The following is a 22,260-nucleotide window of genomic DNA, read 5'->3' as shown; positions in this document are numbered from 1 at the left end:
TTCTGTATATTGTATGTGTTTGTTTGTGAGGATGTGTGCGTGCAAGTGTATGAATGTATGTGCATACGCTTGCACGTGTGTGTGTGTGTGTGCGTGTGTGTGCGCACTTGCGTGTATGTTTGTGTTGTGTGGTACAGTACAAAGTGGTGAGGTGAAGGACCACCCAGGCAGTATGTTGGACATTGCAAGGCTGCAGTGCGGGTGCCAGGGCTGGTCATCACTTGTGGTCAAGGCAGTGGGCCTCACTGTCTTAGGGGAGCCAAGGTTATCCCACAGTGTGTTCCTGATGTCAAGCACATCCTTCTTTTCTTTCTCTCCCACGCGTTACTTGTCCTACTTACATCCAACTCCCCCATCTCCTCCTTTCAATTCACCACAATACAACTCCTAGAATCAACTCAACTCTGTGGGTGGTGGGGAAGAGTAAGGCGTTTGAAATGTTGTACAGGTTCAAAAAGTTGAAATAATGTGTGGTGTTCAAAGTAACATGCCCCAAACATTGTCCATGCCATCATTACTATCACATGGATAGTTTTAAGTGCTGTCAGTGTCCACTAAAAATGTTATTGGTGTTATTTGATGAACAACAGAAACACTGAGAGCCAATCAAAATTCATCCAAATATACAGAGTCACGTTCAGCATGTACCGTTCAACATATCAATCACGTTCATGTTTACAGAACGTTATTGGTTATCGTGATGCTCATACCACTCTCGTGATCATTCTTGTGGACGGTCTTTCATTCTTGAGACACTTTTTATCTGGTATCTTTAACACATTTATTGCCCGGGGTTATTTAATCCATTAATAAAATGTGCCCAGCGATATATATAAACACGGAGCACTTTTACCGACGGACCGGATGTTGTTCCGGATGTGGCTGTAGCAGCTAAGTGTAGCCAAACCACTCTAGAGGCGATCGACAACAACGGGAGGTAAGATTAAATCTAACGCGACTAGCGAATGGACAGCGGGGGCCCGTCTAACACATAACCTTTTTTTTATAATTAGGTGGGATGATTTAGATCGCGAGTTATTAACGTTTTAAGATTTTCGTTGTCGTCGGCTAAACAGGGGGGAACATTTTCGATGACGTCTCACTGTTGCGCAACATCGAGGATTGCACAACAAGCGCTCCTAGGCTGTGGAGCGATGCGACCGGTTTTGATATAATTAATCTCCGTCTTTTTTTTTATCAATCTCCGTCTCGGGCATCAGACCGTACCAAGTACCCGGACGGACATCTCCGTCCTGGGCCCTGTTGTTCCTTTACATTATAGCCCACCGGAAGCCTGTGCTGTGCTGTGATGTGCAGAGCTGAGGCAAACCCCTTGGATTTAGCCAGCATTAAGCATAACACCAGGATTTACTGCTGGAACATAAAAAAAGAGAAATGCTCCTTTCAAGGGTTCTCGCTAAAAGAAGGACCTCGCTGTCAACATGTGCTCGAGAGGACGCTGAGCTGGACCTTTTTCTTTAACAGTGGCCAGTCTGTCACAGAAATTACTCCACATCACACTTCACCAAAGAGCACGACACTCTCTAGAATATATTCTGAGATGAAGTACCTTATGTACTAGTGAGGGCCTAGTATCATTCATATCTTGTGGAGGGCTCTTTACTTGTGCTCATTGAGTGCGCACAACTCTTAATGCAGCTCTCTTTTACCCTCATTTCAAAGTTGAAACCAAATGATACCTGGAAATGCCCCTTGATGTGTAGTAGTAGGGAGGGGACTCAGTGTGTAGAGTTCATTGGGAATGCACTTCTAAATTATGCACAGATCCATGTCAAACACTTGAACAGAGATAGATAAGTACAAATCTGCTGAAATCTCCCTTGACCAGACTGTGTCCCACTGCCCGTTACTCTGACATCACTCAGCAGACAGGATTCTATTAGGAGGACAAATACCACGGATTACTCCGATGACTGTTACAATGTCAAATCCTGAATGTTAATTTAAACTCTGAGTTACAAATTGATAAATTAACACTGAGGGTTTTACAGTGAACCCTTCATTTTGATCATGCTCTACATTGTTTATTCCAAGTCCTTCAAGGCTTATTTGAGGGGAAAACAATCTCTCTTCCTGACCTAGTTCCTTCAAACAGCCAATGAGGTGTTAGCATATCGCTCAAAGTTTGAAGAGGCAGAGCGATGGGAAGAGAAGCAGGGGCAAGTCAATAAAGTATCTTTCTTTTTGGCACTCACTGTTTTTATTACTGTCGTCTGTAAAGAAGAAGAAGAAGAAGGAAAAAAAACAGGCCCCTTTAATATATAACAGCTTTGACTTAATTAGTACTGTAAACAAGCTTCCAGCTTTGTATGTCACAGACTTTTAGCAAAGTGGTAAAGCAGCGTTGGGGGATTGAGTTACCCTGCTGTTAGAGTGCAGAACAGCTGGCTTTACTGGGGTTCCTACTGGCCTTCAAAGACCTTCTGGTTTGGCTCCAGGGTACGAGCCACCCCTTATAGACATCCCATATTGATGATGTAACTGATCACATCAGTGGCCACTGTTAACAGGACTGTCAGAGTCCAAACAATAAAACCACAGGGACTGTAACTGGAGAGTCCTGTTGGCACGCTATATGTGTACTTTTAAGGTGTTTTTTTTCTTTCTTTCGTTCTTGTTTTTCTTTTTTTTTGTTGCATAATGGTTGGGTGGGAATAGCAAGGAAGTGTGTAGTTAGAGAGGTTTGTAACAATGCAACAAACTGTTTTTTAAGTCTCCGTTTTCAGTCACCCTTCTCTCTTTTCATCCTTTCTCATCAGAGAGAGAGAGAGAGAGAGAGAGAGAGAGAGATTGAGTATTTGTCCTTCTGGATTACAATGTCACTTGTTTTAAGATAACATGTTGTGATGTTTTGATTACAGCATTCAGGGCTTATCAAAAGTTAAAGCTCAAGGCTATATGAGGCATTTCCTCTGCTTGTAAAGTAATGTTTTTACTTTTTTGGGATATCATACCGAGATTAGCTCCCATTTCAGCGGAGGGATTCTTAACCCTATACGGGAGTTACAGTATATGATAGACAGCAAAAATAAAACAAACATATTAACATAGAATGGTTTTTGATAGGTAAGAAGTAATTCATCTTTCAGCATAGGGCAAAAATGTTGTTTGGTTGTACTTATCCTTTGCATCAATGAGCATTTGAATGGACTCTCCAAGACATAGGGCTCCATTTTCGTCACCGCTAAACCCCTTATCCCTAAACTTTTTTGCCTTTTTTTACTATTTTGAAAAACATTTTTGAATAGTTCAACTAGCCAATCTACATTGACACGTGGTGAGCTTGTAGACTGGCCATTATAACTATTCAAAAATGTTTTGCAAAATAGTAAAAAAAGGCAAAGAAGTTTAGGGATAAGGGGTTTAGCGGTGACGAAAATGGAGCCCATAGACTATCACAGCCACTTTCCCCTATATCCTTTCAGCATTACAACATCAATGATCACCTGTAGTCTTCCTGTAGGCCAGCTGGCTGATCCTTTAATTAACATGGGAATTAAAAGCAGGGTTTCATATGTTAGCAATCGAAGTTTGTAAAAGGGTACTGTAAGTCCTACAGCATAGGTAGACTAAAACAAACATGTTGCTGCTAAACCAACTCGGTCAAGACCTGGCTATTTTCTGCTGTGCTCTGATGGAGTGCAGAGCTCCATAAAACTAGATTAACGTTGTATTGTCTATAGCCCCTCCTGCCCTCAGAAGCCTCTCATAGAGATCAAGGCTGGGTGGAAATTCTTGCGTTTGCACGAGGCTTTTCAGCCAAAGTGCATCCCGCGCATGAGGATGGTACCAGTTGATACATTCCTGAAGGATGGCTCTGGCACGACACGAGCCACGGTTTGGCACGCACGCACGCACCCACGCATGCACGCACGCACACACGCTTGCACGCGCACACACACAGACACACACACGCACGCACGCACGCACACACGCATGCACGCGCACGTGCATGCACGCACGCACCCACGCATGCATGCACGCACGCGCGCATGCATGCACGCACGCACACACGCTTGCACGCGCACATACAGACACACGCACGCACGCACGCACGCACGCACGCACGCACTTGCATACACACAAACACACACACACACACACACACGCACGCACGCACACACAGGTATGCAGATCATTTTGAGCTCACAGACACTCAGTTAGCGTACACACACGTGAATGCACGCGTGGGCACACACACACACACACACGCACACACACACACACACACACACACACACACACATACACACACACACACACACACACACACACACACACACACACACACACACACACACACACACACACACATCAAGAGAATAAATATCGGCTGAAAGGTCAGGCTGAACTTTATCTTCACACAGCGGTCGGAGAAAGGAGCTCCCCAGATGAAACAAGGAGGCTTTTAATCAGAATACTTTTGTTGGGTAAATGTAAATGTCTGTAACAGGTGGATGCTGATACAATATCAATGTATTATTTACTGTTTAATAACCAAGGCAGATATTTGTAATGGCTGTTGCTCTAACCTTAAAAAATAAACATCTCCAGATACAACAATGAAGAGAAAGACAATGCCAGGCCATCTGCTATAGTGGTATTAGGTTGATCTGGTTGGCACACGACACGTATAGCTGTCTAGGGACTGTGAATAATAAATAGCCTAGCATGATTCAATAGTTAAAACCATCAGATCCAGGTTGAATGTGATTTAAGCCAGTTTCCTTTGTGTGTGCGTGTACGTGTGGGTCACTTAAAAGAGAACCGGAGAAAAAGTTAAAAGGGAAAAGGCCACTATTTTATTGCCAGTGCAAACTTCAAAGTAAAGGTGTTTGTCTCATGTGGCTTTAACGGTGTGAAGTTAACAGTGAGGGACGTATGGGTTAAATAATATGAAGTGACCACAGTGCACAGATTAAAGATCATTTTTAAATATCCCTCTGCTCTACTAAGCCTAGATGTAAGATTTTTGCCCCCCCCCCCACAGCAAAATGTAACCTTGGATTGGACAGACAAACAACAGTATAGTCTACAGAATGACAGATGTGTGAACTAGCCACGAGCACATTCACTCCATTTTTATACTATATACTGAGTTAAATTGAAACTCTGCATTTCGCTCTGTAGCCTGCATGGGGCCACCGTAAAGAAAGCTCTCCTTTTGATCTACACATCTCAAAATGTCTTTTCCTCTTGGGTTTGTACACACAATGGCATGCTCTGTTGAAATGATCTCCCTCGTCTTTTCCTATTTGGTGCCAGTTATAATATTGCTCTAGTTGTACGAAAAGATCAAGTAGACTATTACTGTAGTGTCTTAATATTTGACAAAACTTTGCTTCTGTTATCTATTTATTTTATCCAGCCGCACAATATTTCTTGTCTTAATGGACAGGGATTGTATTTTTTTGAGTTATTATTATTAAGTGAGTGGGGGGAAAAAGGAAAGGTAGTAACAGCTTGTTATTAATGATTCATGGACTCACGGTTCAAGTGCCGATTCTTGTTTAGAGTGTAAATGCCACTCTTCCTTATGTCCTGTAGTTTATTGCTATTGTAATATGTCAGACACGATATCTAATGTTCACTTGCTACACACACAGATGCAGTAATTATTTGTGTGTATCCAAATATTGTGTTGCAAGTAGGCTATAATATGGGTTTGTCTTTGGCATCCAAATGAGCAGCAATTTAAGCCAGTGATTTTGTTTGGTTGCCAATTTAGCGAGGCATGGCACACAAAGTAACCACATAATGGTAAATAATTTAACATAAACTTTAAATAAACAAAGCTCTCTGGTAATTGCAGTAAGATAATGATGCTAATTTGTGTATTCTCGGTTGCTTTTGTTGTCTCCATGGCACAAAATTATTTCCTCAGCGTGAGACTTATTAATGCACTGGCAGAAAGCACAAAAAATAGACATTGTTAGAGAAAACGTGTAAGTTCCCCAATTAACACCGCTAGAACATGACTGCATGATAATAAGAGGATAATAGAGTAAGGAATGATTGTGTGTGTGCGCGAGTGTGTATGTGCGCGAGTGCGTGAGTGTGTGTGTCTGTGTGTGTGCGCGAGTGCGTGAGTGTGTCTACACATGCCTCGGTGTGAGTGTTCTGGTTTTCCCTTGTGTTGAAGAGCACTGCGTTGGTCTGCTAGTAGGATTATGGGACGGCATTAACAACCCAGTCAGATGGGCTTGGCTCCCGCCCAGGACAACGCAGTCCAACTGGTTCATCCTCCATTTAACACATTCAGGCCTGACCTCAAAATTTAAAAAAAATCTTCTTCTAAAAAAAAATCTTGTAAATATTTTCACGATTTTTAAAAAATAGCAGACCTACAAGCTCGTAGCGCGCCACTCGGTGGCGCGCTATGAGCTTGTAGATCTGCTATTTTTCAATAGCTAAATTATAACATAATGTATGTAACCACCAAAAGGGGTTCCCGCTCAAAATGGGTTAAGGAGACTGTTAGCTGATGAAGATGTGCACATGCGAGACTGAAGATAAAAGAAAGCGGTGACCCGTCTCATTAGCCCCTGTGATTTAATATATTGACACTTGGGATACAAATAATTCCATTTAGTGGCCTCTGATGGTGGGGAGGGAGGGATCAATTTAATTAGTTATGAAATGTGACTTCTTGTCAGGAACCAGAGGAAATGCTGACGTTAAATAAAGTCGTGTGCAATTTAAACAATAAAGCTATCGGGCCACTGTTAAAACTTAATGATCCACAAAAATGGCTTAATAGATACAACCTCAGCAATGGTGCTGATATAGTTTGGAAATTAAGCTAAGTGGATGAACGGCTGGTACGGTAATGTCGCTGGCCTGTTAAAACAAATTTGTGCTTTAGGAATATAAACAGTGGGAATTGTCTGGGTGGTTTGGGTCTGTGGGTTTTGTCAGATTATGTCTTCAGTGCCTGGTTAGAGGAGACCTGTAACGTAGTCTTTCCCCAGGGTGAAATGCACCGTCCGTTTACCTAACGCACGCGGTGTAGGTTTAGGTTAGTACTGTATACACAGACAGGCTTGTTGGATTACTTTTCACTCAATACTGCAAACATCTCTAAATGCTTTTGTGTGAGAACAATAAAAACAATGTCTGTCCTAATCTAATAATAAGCAAAGAACAACAACATAATCTAAGATTCAATATTAAAATGTTTACTGTATGTACAAGGTATAATACAAGTACGGTACTAAATAGTGAAAAGTAATAGCTTAGAACATTGAAGTAAACCTAATGATAATAGTGTGTAAAAATATATAGACATTGTCTTGGTGTATTTAATAGACTAGTATACAATAATACAATAAAACAATGTCTGTTCCAGTGAGGAAAGAATGGAGAGAATATATATATCCGTTGCTGTTGTTAATTTAGATTCAAGATTCAAGATGTTTATTGTCACGCAGATGTACAAGTACATGCATTGTGAAAAACGTAGGTTGGTGGTGCTCCACAATACACAATATAAACATAAATAACAGTGCAAACCCCATGTAAAAGGTTATTTAAAAGGTTTAAAACAACTCAGATAAAACCCATGTAAAAGGTTTTAAAGGGTTTTTAAAGGAACACAGACAGCACACAAGGCCTTAATACGTGAAAAGTGCATTGTTCATTTGTTTAGCAGTCTTACAGCCTGGGGAAGAAATCTATTGTTGTTGTAAAATTAGCAGCATGGTTTCTATTTATACACCCCGGCAGTTTCAATAGTCCCAATGAGCTGCAGGCTCCTTCTGAGAGAGGCTGCTACTACAGTGCATGAACAACTGATGTCACACCTGAGGAGGACTTTAAATGAGTTACCTGAGGGGGTTCTAAACAAGCCCTGGGACTAAGTAATGTATTCCACAAACCTGCAGCCTCCGAGCAGTTCTCACCACTGATAACAGTAATCAAACACATCCTTGTAGTGCATGTTCATCAGACATCAGAGACATTGCACTCGCTTTCTGATAATCTGATCAGCCTGATAACTTAACATGAGTACTTTACACAAATGTCACTGATACCAACATGAGCCAAATGGAATCTATGATGAATAAAGTATGTCCCTCTTCCTTCTGAATATCATTACAAAGCACCTGTTCAGAGCTCTATCAGTCTCCAGAAGCCTTCCTGGGATGAAGGCAGAGGGCTTACACTTAACATCCATTGTACACCGACCCTCGAAAAGGAAAATATCAGTTGACGGAGAACACATCCTCTAGTGTGATGTTGACTTAGTTTCCTCTCCCTCCCTGCGCAGCCTGTGTTTTCCCTGCTAATGTTGAGCAAACTGTTTTGTCTTTGCGTTGGCTTTGCGCAGCCATCGTCCTCCGCAGTGGGCACGCTCACAGGGGGCGAAGGAGCTGCATTAATGGGATCTACTGTGTGCGGGCAGCCGGCAGGGAGAAAGGGGGCCCGTGTTTTCTTAGGGCTGGGGTGGCAAAGCAAAGCATTCAGCCCATGGCCGACGCAAAAAAGACCCTTTTTGTTTTCGGGCGGAGGAGAGTCCAAGCGGCATTCCCCAAACGGAACACAATGAATGGGCCATTCTGTGCTGCATGGGTTTTCATAGATACTAAATTGTAGATTTTATTTTTGTTTGTTTCTTTTTCTTTTTTATAATTATCCCTGCCTGCCGCCGGGCGTGCACATGACATTGGAGTGTATTTTAAAGTCTCAACACACTCGTGTCTGTAATAAAGTGGCCCCTCATAACAATCCTGCTTTCTGCTGAGAATGGGCTCTGTTGTTCTCTCTGGCCCCAGCCAGCAGCTGGGAGCCACCAGGGAAGACAGAGCGGCAGTCTATCAGCTCAGGACAGGAAAGAGGGGAAGTCCAGCCGGACAATACCATTATTAGATTAGGGGTGGTCTTCTGTCTCACTATCAGACACACTGCATTCTCTCATTAACTTCCTCTAGACTCCCCACACCGCCTTAAAAATAGAGGCACTCTTGTGACTAAATGCTGCAGAATGCATACCTACATAAATTACAGTGTATGCTCACAAGTGAATTATGTAAATATTCATTCATGTCATATTTTCATATTTGGCAGTACTTATATTAGGTGCTTTATGAATTAAATTTGATCAAATACAAAACAGTCTGAAAGAGAAGAAGGAGAAAGACACTGCATTTGTTTCATTCATAGCCTAAGAAGAAGGACTGTGCTGTTGAGTGTTTGATATTCCATAGCGGTTACACCCGCAGAATTCCCAATGCTTCACATGCTTAAATCCCTCCATTTACCCCTTCCCCCTACGCTGTTCACGTTGGATGGCTGCAGCAGGCGATCTGACTATAGCCTGTGTCAAAAGTTCTTTAGATCCACACTCACCCCCCTGGAATGAGGGTCCGAGGCATTTCACTTATTCCCATTTCCATAGAGCAAGGATGTATATGTGGGCTAACGATGGTGGCCCCAGACTCACTGGTGGGTTTGTTTATGTCTGTTCTCTTCTGTCCCGTCATTACACATGCTGTTTGAGGGAGTCCCCGTGGATTTGGCCAGTTTACTGCAAACCTTTTTTAATTTTATGGTGAGCCCATGCCAGATTATTCCTTCTTTTTTTCATGCCCTCCATCCCCCATCCTAAACAAAATAGAAAATACAGTAGAGGCCACATTCTTTTAACACAATGTTCTGTGTGTGTGTGTGTGTGTGTGTGTGTGTGTGTGTGTGTGTGTGTGTGTGTGTGTGTGTGTGTGTGTGTGTGCACGACGCGCGTGTGACGTGCGTGTATGTGCACGTGTGTGTGTGCGCGTGTGCGTGCGTGGGCATTCGCTGGATGACGGAGGTGGGGGGACTGCCCTGCTTTTAGACTGCAGCCGTCTTAATATAGATATATTGAAATGGCCGTTTTCCAAGGGAGCTTGTTTTGCTGTGTAAGTAATTAGTGGAACAAGAAGTCATCTATTGGTTATTCCCTCTATATGGCCTGACCTCACCCAAGTGTCTTGTTTTTCTTCACCTTATGTCAAACGCCACAGGCAGGACTGAAACGCAGGCATGCAACAGAGTGTATTGTTCATGTATGAGAACACCTACAGTGAACACGTTATAGAAGACGAATAATGCAGCCCTTTGCCTCCAGATGTTAATCTATTACTCGAGAAGGGGTTGGCCCTCTTTAGTAGAGGGAAGGAAGTCAAGGAAAAGGTTGTGTAGGTATGGTCAGGACAAGGACCCTTTGTTGCCGTCCTGAACCTCTAGCGAATTGTGCCCCTATTTTATTGTGCTCACTTCCAGAGCAGAGAAGCAGGAGACAATGTGCTTTATTCAAGTGAGGATATGAAGACCTGACTTTCATTCCACACAGAAGGCTGGAAGATCAAAGTCCATCACAAACCTATCGATCTATTTTTCTGATTGCGGACAGTCGGACAGAGACCAAACTCATGGTAACATTTGTGATCAAGGTGTTACATTGATGTGTACTGTATGTGCACGTGCTGGGGTTTGGCAGAGACAGTGAGCTGCAGAAGGTGCATTGTGTATTTGCACACAAAAATGAATTATAGTGTAATGAGTAAAGTAGTTGTGTCTGCTTTGTAGTGTTTCTGTGTAACTCTGTGAATTATAGGCTAATGAGTGAAGTTGTTGTGTCTTCTTTGTATATGTAACTCTGCTGTTTTTATAGTTAACTGTAGCATTGCAGGGTTCATAATTGAAGTGGCTACCCATGCATATTGCATAATGGACATGTGACTACATGATACATGAACTGGGAAGTACAGTTATAGGAAAGGCTAATTCATACTTTGACATGTGCCACTCAAAATGACGTTTTTGTCCAACTGTGTGCATTGAGACACTTTTTAGCCATAGCATAACCACTTCAGCCCTATTACATTTCTTTTTTCTTTTCCCCCCCAAAAATAACAGATCCAATCTGGCAATCTCACAATGCGTCACAAGTTCTGAGATTGTCAATCTGCTATTTGAATTGAGAATGAAAATGGTCGGAAAGATATCTTTTTAATTTTAATGATCATTTTTTTATTATGTTTTTAAAATGTTTGAACATGCCCAAAAGTCCAATAGTTTCACTTTTTAACGCAGTGTATTCAGACACACACACACACACACACACACACACACACACACACACACACACACACACACACACACACACACACACACACACACACACACACACACACTCCCTGCTGTAGAGCTGGTGTCAGTTCTACTGCAGCGTGTGCTGCTGTTGGGATGGAGCCAGCGCTGCTGCCAGCTTCCTCCAGATCACTTTACCTTCAAATGGATCACCAAAGGTGCAGCGGTTGAGCAACTACAGCACTCAGATGTTTTTAGTAAAAGTAGCAATGTTACAGTAATACACTCTTTGTTACCAGCAAAGGACTCGTATTAAAGTGCATTGAAGTATTTTTGTGAAAATGTGCAATTATTTTACGAATAGCAGATCTCCATCGCAACATGGTTTGAGCTTGTAGGTTGTCTTTTCTGAAGTATAAATTAGGGTTAACTATCTAAATCTACAAAGTATGGTGTGAACTTGTAGATCGGCTTATTCAAAGTATAAATTAGTAATCTAAATATCCTATACAAAGTAAATTGTACAACATTAGCCTCTGAGATGCAGTGGAGTAGAGTAGACTAAAGTAAGTACAGTACTTGAGTAAATGTACTTAGTTTCCACCACTGCAAACTGATTTCCACTCCTCACTATATGGAGAGAAGGAGGGAGCTACAGTATGTGTGAACCAGTAACAGCTGGAGCCCATACTGTATCTTCCATGGGTGGATGTGGTAGCATCTCCTATAGGATGATGTGAAAAGACGGTTGGCAGGATCTGTGGCTCTGACGTCATCACAAGTTAAATATATTTTGAATATGTTATGAAAGTGAAGAGTTTTTGTGATTGAGGAGATGAAAAAAATAAACCATTCTTCTCGCCTAATGTGAAGATGATTGTTGGTGATTATGCTGTTACTGTATATTTAAGTAGTAAAGAGCACAGTAAACCGCATTCAAAGAAGAAACTAAAACATCACTATTTGCTGTTCACCTGGAGGTTAATGCAGATTTCTGCACCCAATAACAACTTCAAATGTACTGAGGAAGAGGAAGGTCTTTTGTCTCACCCGTTCTTGTATTGTTACAAATGAGGTTGTTGGACTTAGTTGACCGGGGTTCCCCGGTTCCCCCGGTACTCTATACTCTGTCTGCTCCCTTTTTCTCACTAGTACACTAAATCGCCCCAGAGGGTTCATGTGGTTAAAGCCAACTCTACTGTGATACGCTGTGAGCTTATAGATTTGCTATAAAAATAAAAGATTTATCTTGTATGGTGGTTCTTCGCACAAATCATTTTCGTTTGGCAGTCCACAGCAAGATACACATTCATTTGGGGGTCCTTGACATGGAACATGTTGAGAACCACTGCTCTAATGCCCTGTACATCTCCATTTGCACTCACACCGTTATGGAGTCACCGTGTCTGAAGTGGGGTTCTTATACTGTAGTGTAGACATATGTACAGTATGTACTGGACTGCAAATGAGAGTCATATTTTGTATTATGCACACTTACAGTACAGTATAGTAGCCCCAGCTAAGCAAATTGATGAAAAAGTGTGGTAGAAAGCTAATTAATATTCTAGTCATTTACGTCTTCAGGTGTTGAGTCAACAACTGTATTCCAGTTGTTGTACATAATTAGATCTACAGAGACTTGATTCATATTTTACTCTTACACGATGAAGCCATTGCTGTGATTTATTTTCCAAAATCTTCCAGCTTGGATGGACAGACACGGGGAATACAACTACTACAAGTAAAATACAAGTACATCGTTTCATTAGAATTGAAACATAATAATTGTTTTCATAATAAAGCTTAATTGTGTTCATAATTTAATTGATTATGTTCAGTCAGTTACAGTATGCATAATGCTACAGTACGTGTATGCCTGTTGATCATGGCATAAACATAAAACAAAGGAGCATTGTAATACCTTCTCTCTCAGAGTTTGAGACACACGCACGCACACACACACACACACACACACACACACACACACACACACACACACACACACACACACACACACACACACACACACACACACACACACACACACACACACACACACACACACACACACACACACATTTTAAGAATTTATTTATGTCCACACAAAGGGAAATGCACACAAGGACACAAACATTATGGGTGCAGTTATGTTACAATCACAAGCCTATGACATGTCTTGGAATCATGATACAGCAAGAATGTCACTCAGCAGCGTCTCTGATAGCCATATTCGTTCACATGACGGTGCTCAGGACACATTTATAACTCTGGGAGCATACAAATGTAACCAAATTCACCCTTTTTGTTACTTTACTTGTTACTCGCACTTCATCATGCCACAAATGTTGTGAGCTTGTACATCTTGCTAGTTTCACATTTTTTATTTATTTATTTATCTTATATATTGTTAACTCTATAATTGCGGCTAGCTGTTAGCATAAACCCCAGTTCCCAGTGCCACCATACGCGTTCACTTTAAAATACAGAGTTTGCCCCTCCCCCCACACTCGCTACACACACTCGCTACACATTGGAACAAGCACACACTGTTTACCTTTCGTCAGGAGCTTTTACATGGCGGCAGCGTCGCGGTACAAAGGCACAAATTAAATCCGAAATGTGGATGGCAGAAGATCCACCAAGGACAGCGATCCTGGAGTCCGTCTTATGGAGATTTGAAAATCCTCCTTTCAACTGCTTTGCACTGTGATTAGTTTTGCAATCCCATAGTTGGAACGGTGGGGCGTTGCCATAGGAACCGGACCTATGTTAAAAGCTTCCGTAGGCCTCAAACATTATTTGATATTACGTTGGGGTACGTATACGGACCTGGGATATGACGCCACCTAGCGCCGACGTCCGTATATACGTGCCTGGGAAAAAAGTATTTGACATTTTTGAAACGTGTTTGCCTATATTGACATGCTCACGCCAGGGTTAATGTGGTGAAAGGAAACACTGAGAATGTGTCCAGTGTATAACTGCGTCTCCTTGAGAGGGAACAGACTGCGCTGTAGCTGACCTGCTACAGCCTTCATCAGGTCATCTGAATTGATGATACACGTTGCAACGTGGCTGAGCTTCCCCCCTGGAAACCTCTGTTGGTGCGTGTGCTGGCAGCGCCCGTCTGACTGATCACTACAGATGCTCCTCTTCAAGTATTGCGAGTCCGATCCTTACCACCGGGTCTGCAGGGACAAACAATAGCACCTGTTCCTCATAAGACACCCCATTCATGTATCTTTAATGAAGCCCGCGGGCAGATGGCGTGAGATGGCATTATCCAGTACTTAGCGGTCGCTAAGACAAAGGGATGGCAGTGCCAGGGAAACAATGCTGCCGTATTTATGAGGAGAGGGGACGGTGCGGCCCTTCGCAGCACCCCCCACCCCCCGCTCACATCTGCTCCACTTCATTCTCAGGCTCCTCAAGATCATCTTGGCAATAGAAATATTCTGGGCACTGGGCCCACACATAGATGAACTTGAGGCTAACTCTCATAGGGGGGCCGGGGGCGGGTGTTATCACAAAGGGTGGTATGGAACACACACGTGCATACATGAGCACACACACAAACACGCACGCACTTACGCACGCACACACACGTTCCACACCTCCACAGGGAGTGCAGTGCCCGGTGTCGAGTCGGCTGGACCCACGGTTGTCCAGAACCGCCAGAAAAGGCCTCTGCCCGGGCCAGACTCCATATTTGGGCATGGCTGACAAAGAACTCCATATATGGGCATAAAAGGGGGGACACAGCTGACATCACTTCTGACAACACTGCATAGACTCCATATTTGGGCATGTCTGACAAAGAACTCCATATATGGGCATAAAAGGGGGCACAGCTGACATCACTTCTGACATCACGATGACTTGACCATAAAAGACGAAAAATATATATTTTTACAATACGCACGCACGTGTGGGTGCGTGTGCACGTGTTGTTATTTTTGTTAATTGTCATTATGACAAACTAGTGTATATAGGACTTAATTAGTTAAGATTCTATTCACTTCCTAAAGAGAGAAGCAATGAGAAAAATGGGAATTCAACATTGGTGAAAATTGGAGAAAAAAAAGAAAAGAAAAATAAACAAAAATCATCAATCATCAATAAAATTAAGAAAATGTTTTCAAAGAAAAAGATTACCACAGCTTCAATATTTGGATACTGGAGACTGGAAACCTTTAATATATAAAGTATACAGTACATGACATTGCAGTGCATGCAGTTGGAAAATAAGCCTTGTGAAGGCATTGGGGGCTTCAGGGAGGGTAAGTGCAGTGCTTTCAGCAACAGACTTCATCTGGTTTTATAGTCCAAATGCACAGACACAGAGAAAAGCTGTGCTCCCCAGTGTATCACTCCGCCTGTCACTGGCTCTACCTCATGTTGTGACATTAATTATGGTGTTTTTCCATATGTTCTATACATGCAAGGCCCAAATCCATCTTCCATCCACTCAGCCTGGAAAACCTGGAACACAATATCCTATTCTATAAAAAAGAAGATTTTCATTTATTTATTTATTTAAGGTCATTTCTCGAAGTCTCCAAGGCCATTTGCCATTCTGTGGCGACAGCACTTTTTTTTTACAGGAACACATTCAAAAGAATTACATACTTTTCCATTCTTCTATAATGTACTTTCTACTCTTGCACTTCTGTAAAAGCTCGCTAGACACAAAATGGCTCTATTTATTTAGTTTTTAGTCTAGCTCTGCACCTCTGGACAGATCAATAAAGTGCTTTTAAGTAGGTCTAGCTCGCTAGGTTTGAGAGAAACTGGGCCTGACAACGCCAGTCAAGGGCAAACAGGGGGAGCAGCGCCGTGGAGATCATAAGCAGACCTCAGCTAACATGGGGGAAAAGTCGTTGCTCTGAGCAGGTTGATTTCATGCCCCAATGCAGCGGCAGTAATTGCACCCAGACCCATTTTATTGCAAGTTGATTTTAAAGAGGAATGAATGGAGAAACATTCTGTAAAGTGTTTATTTTGGGGGGTGACCTTTATTAACCTATTTTCCAGGCAGGTTCCCCTGAGGTGGCCTGGCTCAGTGCTAGATTAACCCTCGCAGCCCCGCGCTAGCTAGGCTGCTCCCCATCATAGAGCGCCAGGAAGCAGAGGGTGACAGTCAGATTGGACCCCCCCCCCCCCCCCCCCCCCACACACACACACACACACACACACACACACACACACACACACACACACACACACACACACACACACACACACACACACACACACGCATACATACACACACACACTCACTATACTTCTGACACCCATCCCCTGGCTCTGTCTCACACACAATCACCTTCAGAACTCATGCATTTGCTTCTGTTAGTTGGTCTTAATATCCACAATAGATAACATTGCAGGTGCAATGGTGAAGGTTAATACTATGTAACTGCATCAGATAACCAGAGAGAGAGACAGAGAGAGAGAGAGAGAGAGAGAGAGAGAGAGAGAGAGAGAGAGAGAGAGGATACACAGAGAGAGAGAGAGAGAGAGAGAGAGAGAGAGAGAGAGAGAGACCTCAGACATTAAAATGAAATATCACAAGTAGCAAGCACTTTTAGGCCTGCCTCCCTTTTATTCCCCAGCTGAAAACAGTTGTAGTAAATTACCGAATTGCAATGCACAGGCTTTTATCGTCTGTATAAATGTTCATCCAAGATTATGGGACGAAATGCTATATATCTGAGCTGCAGTCTTCCCCTTGTCTGTTATGTTAATGTGTGTACAGGCGTGTGTGTGTGTGTGTGTGTGTGTGTGTGTGTGTGTGTGTGTGTGTGTGTGTGTGTGTGTGTGTGTGTGTGTGTGTGTGTGTGACTGTGACTGTGACTTTGTGTGTCTGTGCGCGACTGTGCGTGTCTGTGTGAGTGCACGCGCCTGTGTGCGCATTGGACCGGGCATCTGTGAAAAGCGTCAGATAACTCTCTGGTTGACATGCTGTGTCTACTGCAGCAGTGGCGTTGTTTGTGTGTTCTCATACTGCTGTCAGTCATCATCAGTCTTACTCCGTTCAACGCGTCACCTCTCTACAGAGCGCTTAACGTTACACGCGGCCTCCTCCTCCGCCGCCTCCTCCTCCTCCTCCTCGCAATCCTGCGTGTCATTCCCCCTCTGACTGATAGTGGAACAATGGGCGTGTGTCGGGGCTCTTTGATGTGCCGAGGTGAAATTGTGGCTTGGATTAAGAGCAGCCGCGTCGGCTCGGCCAGGTATTGTGTGAGCGCACGAGGGCCGTCATTGCCGGAGAGCCCCCTGTCAGCACGCATTAAGACGAGCTGTGATCTGGTCGCCCCCACCCCTGCCCACCCACCCACTGCGTGGGCTCCGTGGCTCTATGTCTCCGTGGCTGTGCTTCGGGCCATTCTCTGATCTCCCTCTCCTTCTCTGTTCAGCAGGTCCAGGGTCACATGCCTCCGCTCATGATCCCCATTTTTCCACACGACCAACGCAGTCTGGCAGCAGCGGCCGCCGCCCAGCAAGGCTTTCTCTTCCCACCGGGAATGTCTTACAAGCCAGGTAATGACCCCCCAGCCCCCACCCTCCTTCTCTGCTCGCTGTGTCTCTATATACCCTTTATAAAGTGAATTTATACCGTGTCGACCCACCACGTTGATATATTTTCAAGTGAAAAACTAAATGTTTTTTTTGTCCGACATGGTCGGTCAACAAAGTATAAATCAGCCTTTAACCACATAAGTCCTATTTCAACAATAGCTAAAATAGACGATCTACCACTTCATACTGTGAGCTTTTAGATCTGGTATTTCTGCTACTTTTTGGAGAAAAAAAAGAAGAGAAGAAAATAATTTGTGATTAAAAAAAAAAGTGTGCCCACAATGACATGCACAAAATAGGGACACTGGGTTGAAAGTTGTTCATTTAAAATGTAATCATATGAATGTTAAATCATATGACGGTTTCCTTTGGGGGGTGGTGGAGGTTAACCCATTTTGGGCATTATCATTATGTTATGCTTTAGCTATTGAAAAATAGCAGATCTACAAGCTTGTAGATCTACTATTTTTGAAAAATCAAAGAACGACTGACAACGACAGAAACATAGCTTTTTCAGAAAACTGTCAGGATGTAGAAGACATTTTTAGAATCTGATATCAGGTCAAAATGGGTTAATGCTGCAGGGTTCATTATTGGTAGCATCGTGCAGAGGCTCAGTCTTGGGAACTGCTCAAGTCCAAGGCAGTGTTCAAGTGGGACAATAGATATGGGGGGAATGTAAACATGTCTTCAACATGAAAGTGTTTTGCAACAGGAGTGTTCTGGCTGTAATCACTACTGGTGAGAGAGCTGCAGTGACATAGTGAAAACCCCAAGCCCCCACATGGGACACTTTCCTGGAACACATGAAAACAACAATGATAATTGGCAGGTTTTTTTGCTGTCAGTTCCTCTCCCATGTATTTTTACATTTTTATATTTAAATGATCACATAACAGTGGGGATGATGTAAGCGACAGACTTCTGGTGGAGGTGTAAATGCTGCTGCTGTTACAGCATGCCTCCCTCCTTTCTGCTTTTGACACAAAGAGTGACACTCCATTATGCAAGTCCAAACAAAACAACAAACAAACAAACATATTGGTACATATGACATCAGCTGAGTCACTGTAAATACCAGGCAGGTAATATCATTCAACTCGTCCTCTCTTATACAGTAACAACATAATAATAGCCCTGATTTATACTTGATGGTGTTGTGCGACTATACGATGGTGTAGTTGCACAAAATAGCAAGTGTTCACTTATTAATAGACTGCTTCTCTTTTGGTTGCACGCGACTCCCATCACACAGTAGTGATCCAGATTTATATCAAATCCAGATAAATATCAAACGTGTTTGAAAAAGCCTATGGCTATGAGCAAATCGGGAGGCTTAAAATTGGATCTTTGAACCCCTCACAATAGACGATAATCTTACCCGATATTCACTCCCAATCAAGCCCCCCGATTGTCAGGAGGGGTGTTCCCTATCCCAAATATCCCTGATTATGTTGTTGTGTGAGCTCACCTTAATGGAAATTAGAAATGTACCACCATATGCTACTGTTATTAAAGATTGAAAGAATTCCATGGCTTGGATTGCCCGGGCCTCTACTCTACAGGTATATAGCCTGGCCTGGCCCCGGACGTATAGCCATTCCCTTGGACTGCATATTCACCTTTGAATCAAACTGAGTAGAAATTGCACACGTAAGGAGTTTTCTCATTTTTGCTTCCATCGGACAAGAGTTGATAGAAAGAAAGCAAGGGAGTAAGATGATCCTGTTATAAAAACAGCACTAGAACATAGGAGGGTGAATGCTGGAAGGTAGCAGGTGAGTTGCAGGACATTAAAGGGTGTGGTAATGCAGTTAATGAATTAACTATAAAACCACAGGATGAAAAAGAAAGTCAGCTCTTTTGGAACTATGGAGCCATGACAGCATAAACAAAGTGCCTGAGGGGAGAGTCTTTTGCCAGTGTGTTTCTCACATAGGTTTGACACGGGAAAATGTTTTAGTTCAAATAACAGGAGCTATTATGGAGTCATGGCTAGGGGTCGCCATGTGTACGCTTCCTGCATAATGCATGAGTCTGAGTAGAAAAGAAGAGAGGGGGGCCCCAGAATGGCTCTTTTAGTCCAGGGGTTCCCAAACATTTCCATGCCAAGGACCCCCAAATGGCTGTAGTCTCTGGCTGCAGCCCCTCTATTGCAAATTGGCTTTAAAAAAAATTAAGAAGCTACTGTATACATCACATAATGTGAATTGAAAAAAGTATATACTTTCCTTTCCAATTGGCCTGTCTGGTACCCTTTGCCCCTCCTGGGGTCCACAGCCCCCACACTGAAAACCACTGAAAACAAAAAAAAAAGTAAAAACGTTCCCCGTCACAATATATCCAGATAAGACAATGTCCACACCACCTGCAGGGTGGGTAGGACACAGCCGCGTCCTTCATGTCCGCAAAACAAGTGGCCAAGCATTCACTTCCAAGCTAAGGCACACTAATCTGATGTCATCATTATGAGACGACTCCCAGGGGCCGGCGCTTATGACCCCGGCCCTGCGGTGCTGACATAGCAACAGACTCATTCCAGCGCCATAGTGATAAGTCATCACCCCATGCACTGGCTGTGCTCAATGGCCCGGTGTTGCACGGTGGAGAGGCACACCCGTAGACACACCAAGTCATCCTTTAAACAAATAGACGCGGGCACAACTTCCCCGTCCCCCTGCTCTGTTTAACCCATTTGGGCCTGACCTCAAAATAAAAAAAAAATCTTCTAAATCCTCCAGTTTTCTGAAATAAATATTTTCACGATTTTTCAAAAATAGCAGACCTACAAGCTCGTAGCGCGCCACTCGGTGGCGCGCTATGAGCTTGTAGATCTGCTATTTTTCAATAGCTAAATTATAACATAATGTTTAAAACACCAAAAGGGGTTCCCACCCAAAATGGGTTAAACGGACGTGCTGGCGTTCGGTCTGATGTGCCACTAATGGGCCCCGGCGTGGAATGACTCTGTTGGTCATGATGATGAGGCCCGGTCTGCCTCGTAGACATCCTGCTGCAGGGACTGCTCACTGAGTCCATGGTTCTACGGCAACGCCATAGTTCACTGCCTCGCCAAAGTCCTTCTGCATGCATGTAGGGATAATGCAAAAACATATGGGGGGCTTTTTTGTTCTCTCTCAAGTTCATGATTATTCTGCTGTTTGTGAAAAGGTGTTTCACATGGCAAGATATTTTATACTGTAGTAACAAAGTAATTTTGACCACTTTCAACCTGGTGTTCCATGTTATTATACATAGTTGAAAATGCGCAAAAAGGAAATAAATCAAATAATGTAAAAGAAAAAAGAAGAAAAAAGCGGATCTATGAGCTCACAGTCGCGTTGATCATCTATTTTCACACACCATCATATGCCTAAGTATAGTAGTGTATGATATAAATGGATTGGTGGCTTCCCTCAGTTGGCTCCTTCGCCAGGCTCCAAGTAGCTTTAACGGTCCTTACACACCGGGAGTTCAACAAATAAATAAACATAATGACCACAGTATTTTATCTGTACTCTTTATCACAACTCATAATAAATATTATGTTGACATGATTGTAATCTGCTGATAAAAGTCTAATATAGCCTAATATACCAGCCCCCCGCAGGCCTATGACGGATACTTTGGCCTGTTGATACCCAGCCATGGTGTCACCTGCATTTATATCCCGGGCGGAGGGGTGGGGGGTCGGGTCGGCCATGAGAGCAGAGTGTCCCACATAGCGGGCACCGCTTCAAACCCTTTCACCGGTGATGTTTACCCGGCACAATGCCCAGGGTACTGGAAACCGGTGGGGCCTTCACGGTGCCATCAGACTTTGTGTCCTCAAGACCCCTTCCCCCCAGGCAGTGTTGGTGTACTCACTTAGCACATGACCCTTCTAGATTTCACATGACATCCAAAGACGTCCAACTATTTTTTCCCCCTGCCCATCGTACATCACAGAGCGTGGACAAAGCGAGGTGGACAGATGGACAGAGAGACAGACCTTACAGACAGAGAGGAGAGAGAGAGAATGAGAGGAGAAACTGATAGTGTAAAAAAGACGAGGAAATAACCACCCTCATAGCAGGACCCTCCCATTCCACCCAGTACAATTTGAAATCACTTCTCCTGTGTGATTTTATTCGCCCCTGCCCCTAAATGGGGATTGAATTTCCATGGGCTGTATCACAATGTGCTGCGCTGTACGAGATTGCAAAGTGAGGCGAGCAAGGGAGGGCAAAGTGAAAGAGAAGGTATATACATTTACCTTCATGTCTGTGGCTTAATGGCTCCATATGTTTGTGAGGAGAAGTGACAGGCAGAAGTGGGGTCTGAACTAAGGCCAATCCCCCCCCCCCCTACCCCCCGCTTTCTACACACATGCTTCAATCCAACCTCCCCCTTGCGAGTGCTGTGCTGGCCTGTCTCACTGGGGCTGTTCTGTCTGTCTCAACACACTAGGTTGAGTGTGCGAAAGCTTCTGGTGCTCAGTTACACACTCAGCACCCCTCTGGATATCAATCATACGGACACATTTTTTTATTTTTTTTATATATATCCCTGTCCGTCAAACGTGCTGATTGCTGATGGCAGGCTAAC

The 22,260-nt window shown here is 43.4% G+C and overlaps 1 protein-coding gene across 1 annotated transcript in view; it reads left to right on the top strand.

Moving 5' to 3' along the window:
• Positions 1-22,260, top strand: part of sox6 (SRY-box transcription factor 6) — a 144,882-nt gene that overhangs the window by 73,424 nt on the left and 49,198 nt on the right. Inside the window, exon 8 of the mRNA XM_079497731.1 lies at positions 17,511-17,634. Within this exon, the coding sequence (XP_079353857.1) occupies positions 17,511-17,634 (124 nt within the window). The remainder of the gene's footprint in view (positions 1-17,510; positions 17,635-22,260) is intronic.

This window comes from Electrona antarctica, assembly GCF_951216825.1.
Source record: "Electrona antarctica genome assembly, chromosome: 3".
Classification (NCBI taxonomy): domain Eukaryota; kingdom Metazoa; phylum Chordata; class Actinopteri; order Myctophiformes; family Myctophidae; genus Electrona; species Electrona antarctica.
The sequence above is the reverse complement of the archived record's forward strand: the minus strand, read 5'-3'. Positions and strand labels throughout refer to the sequence as shown.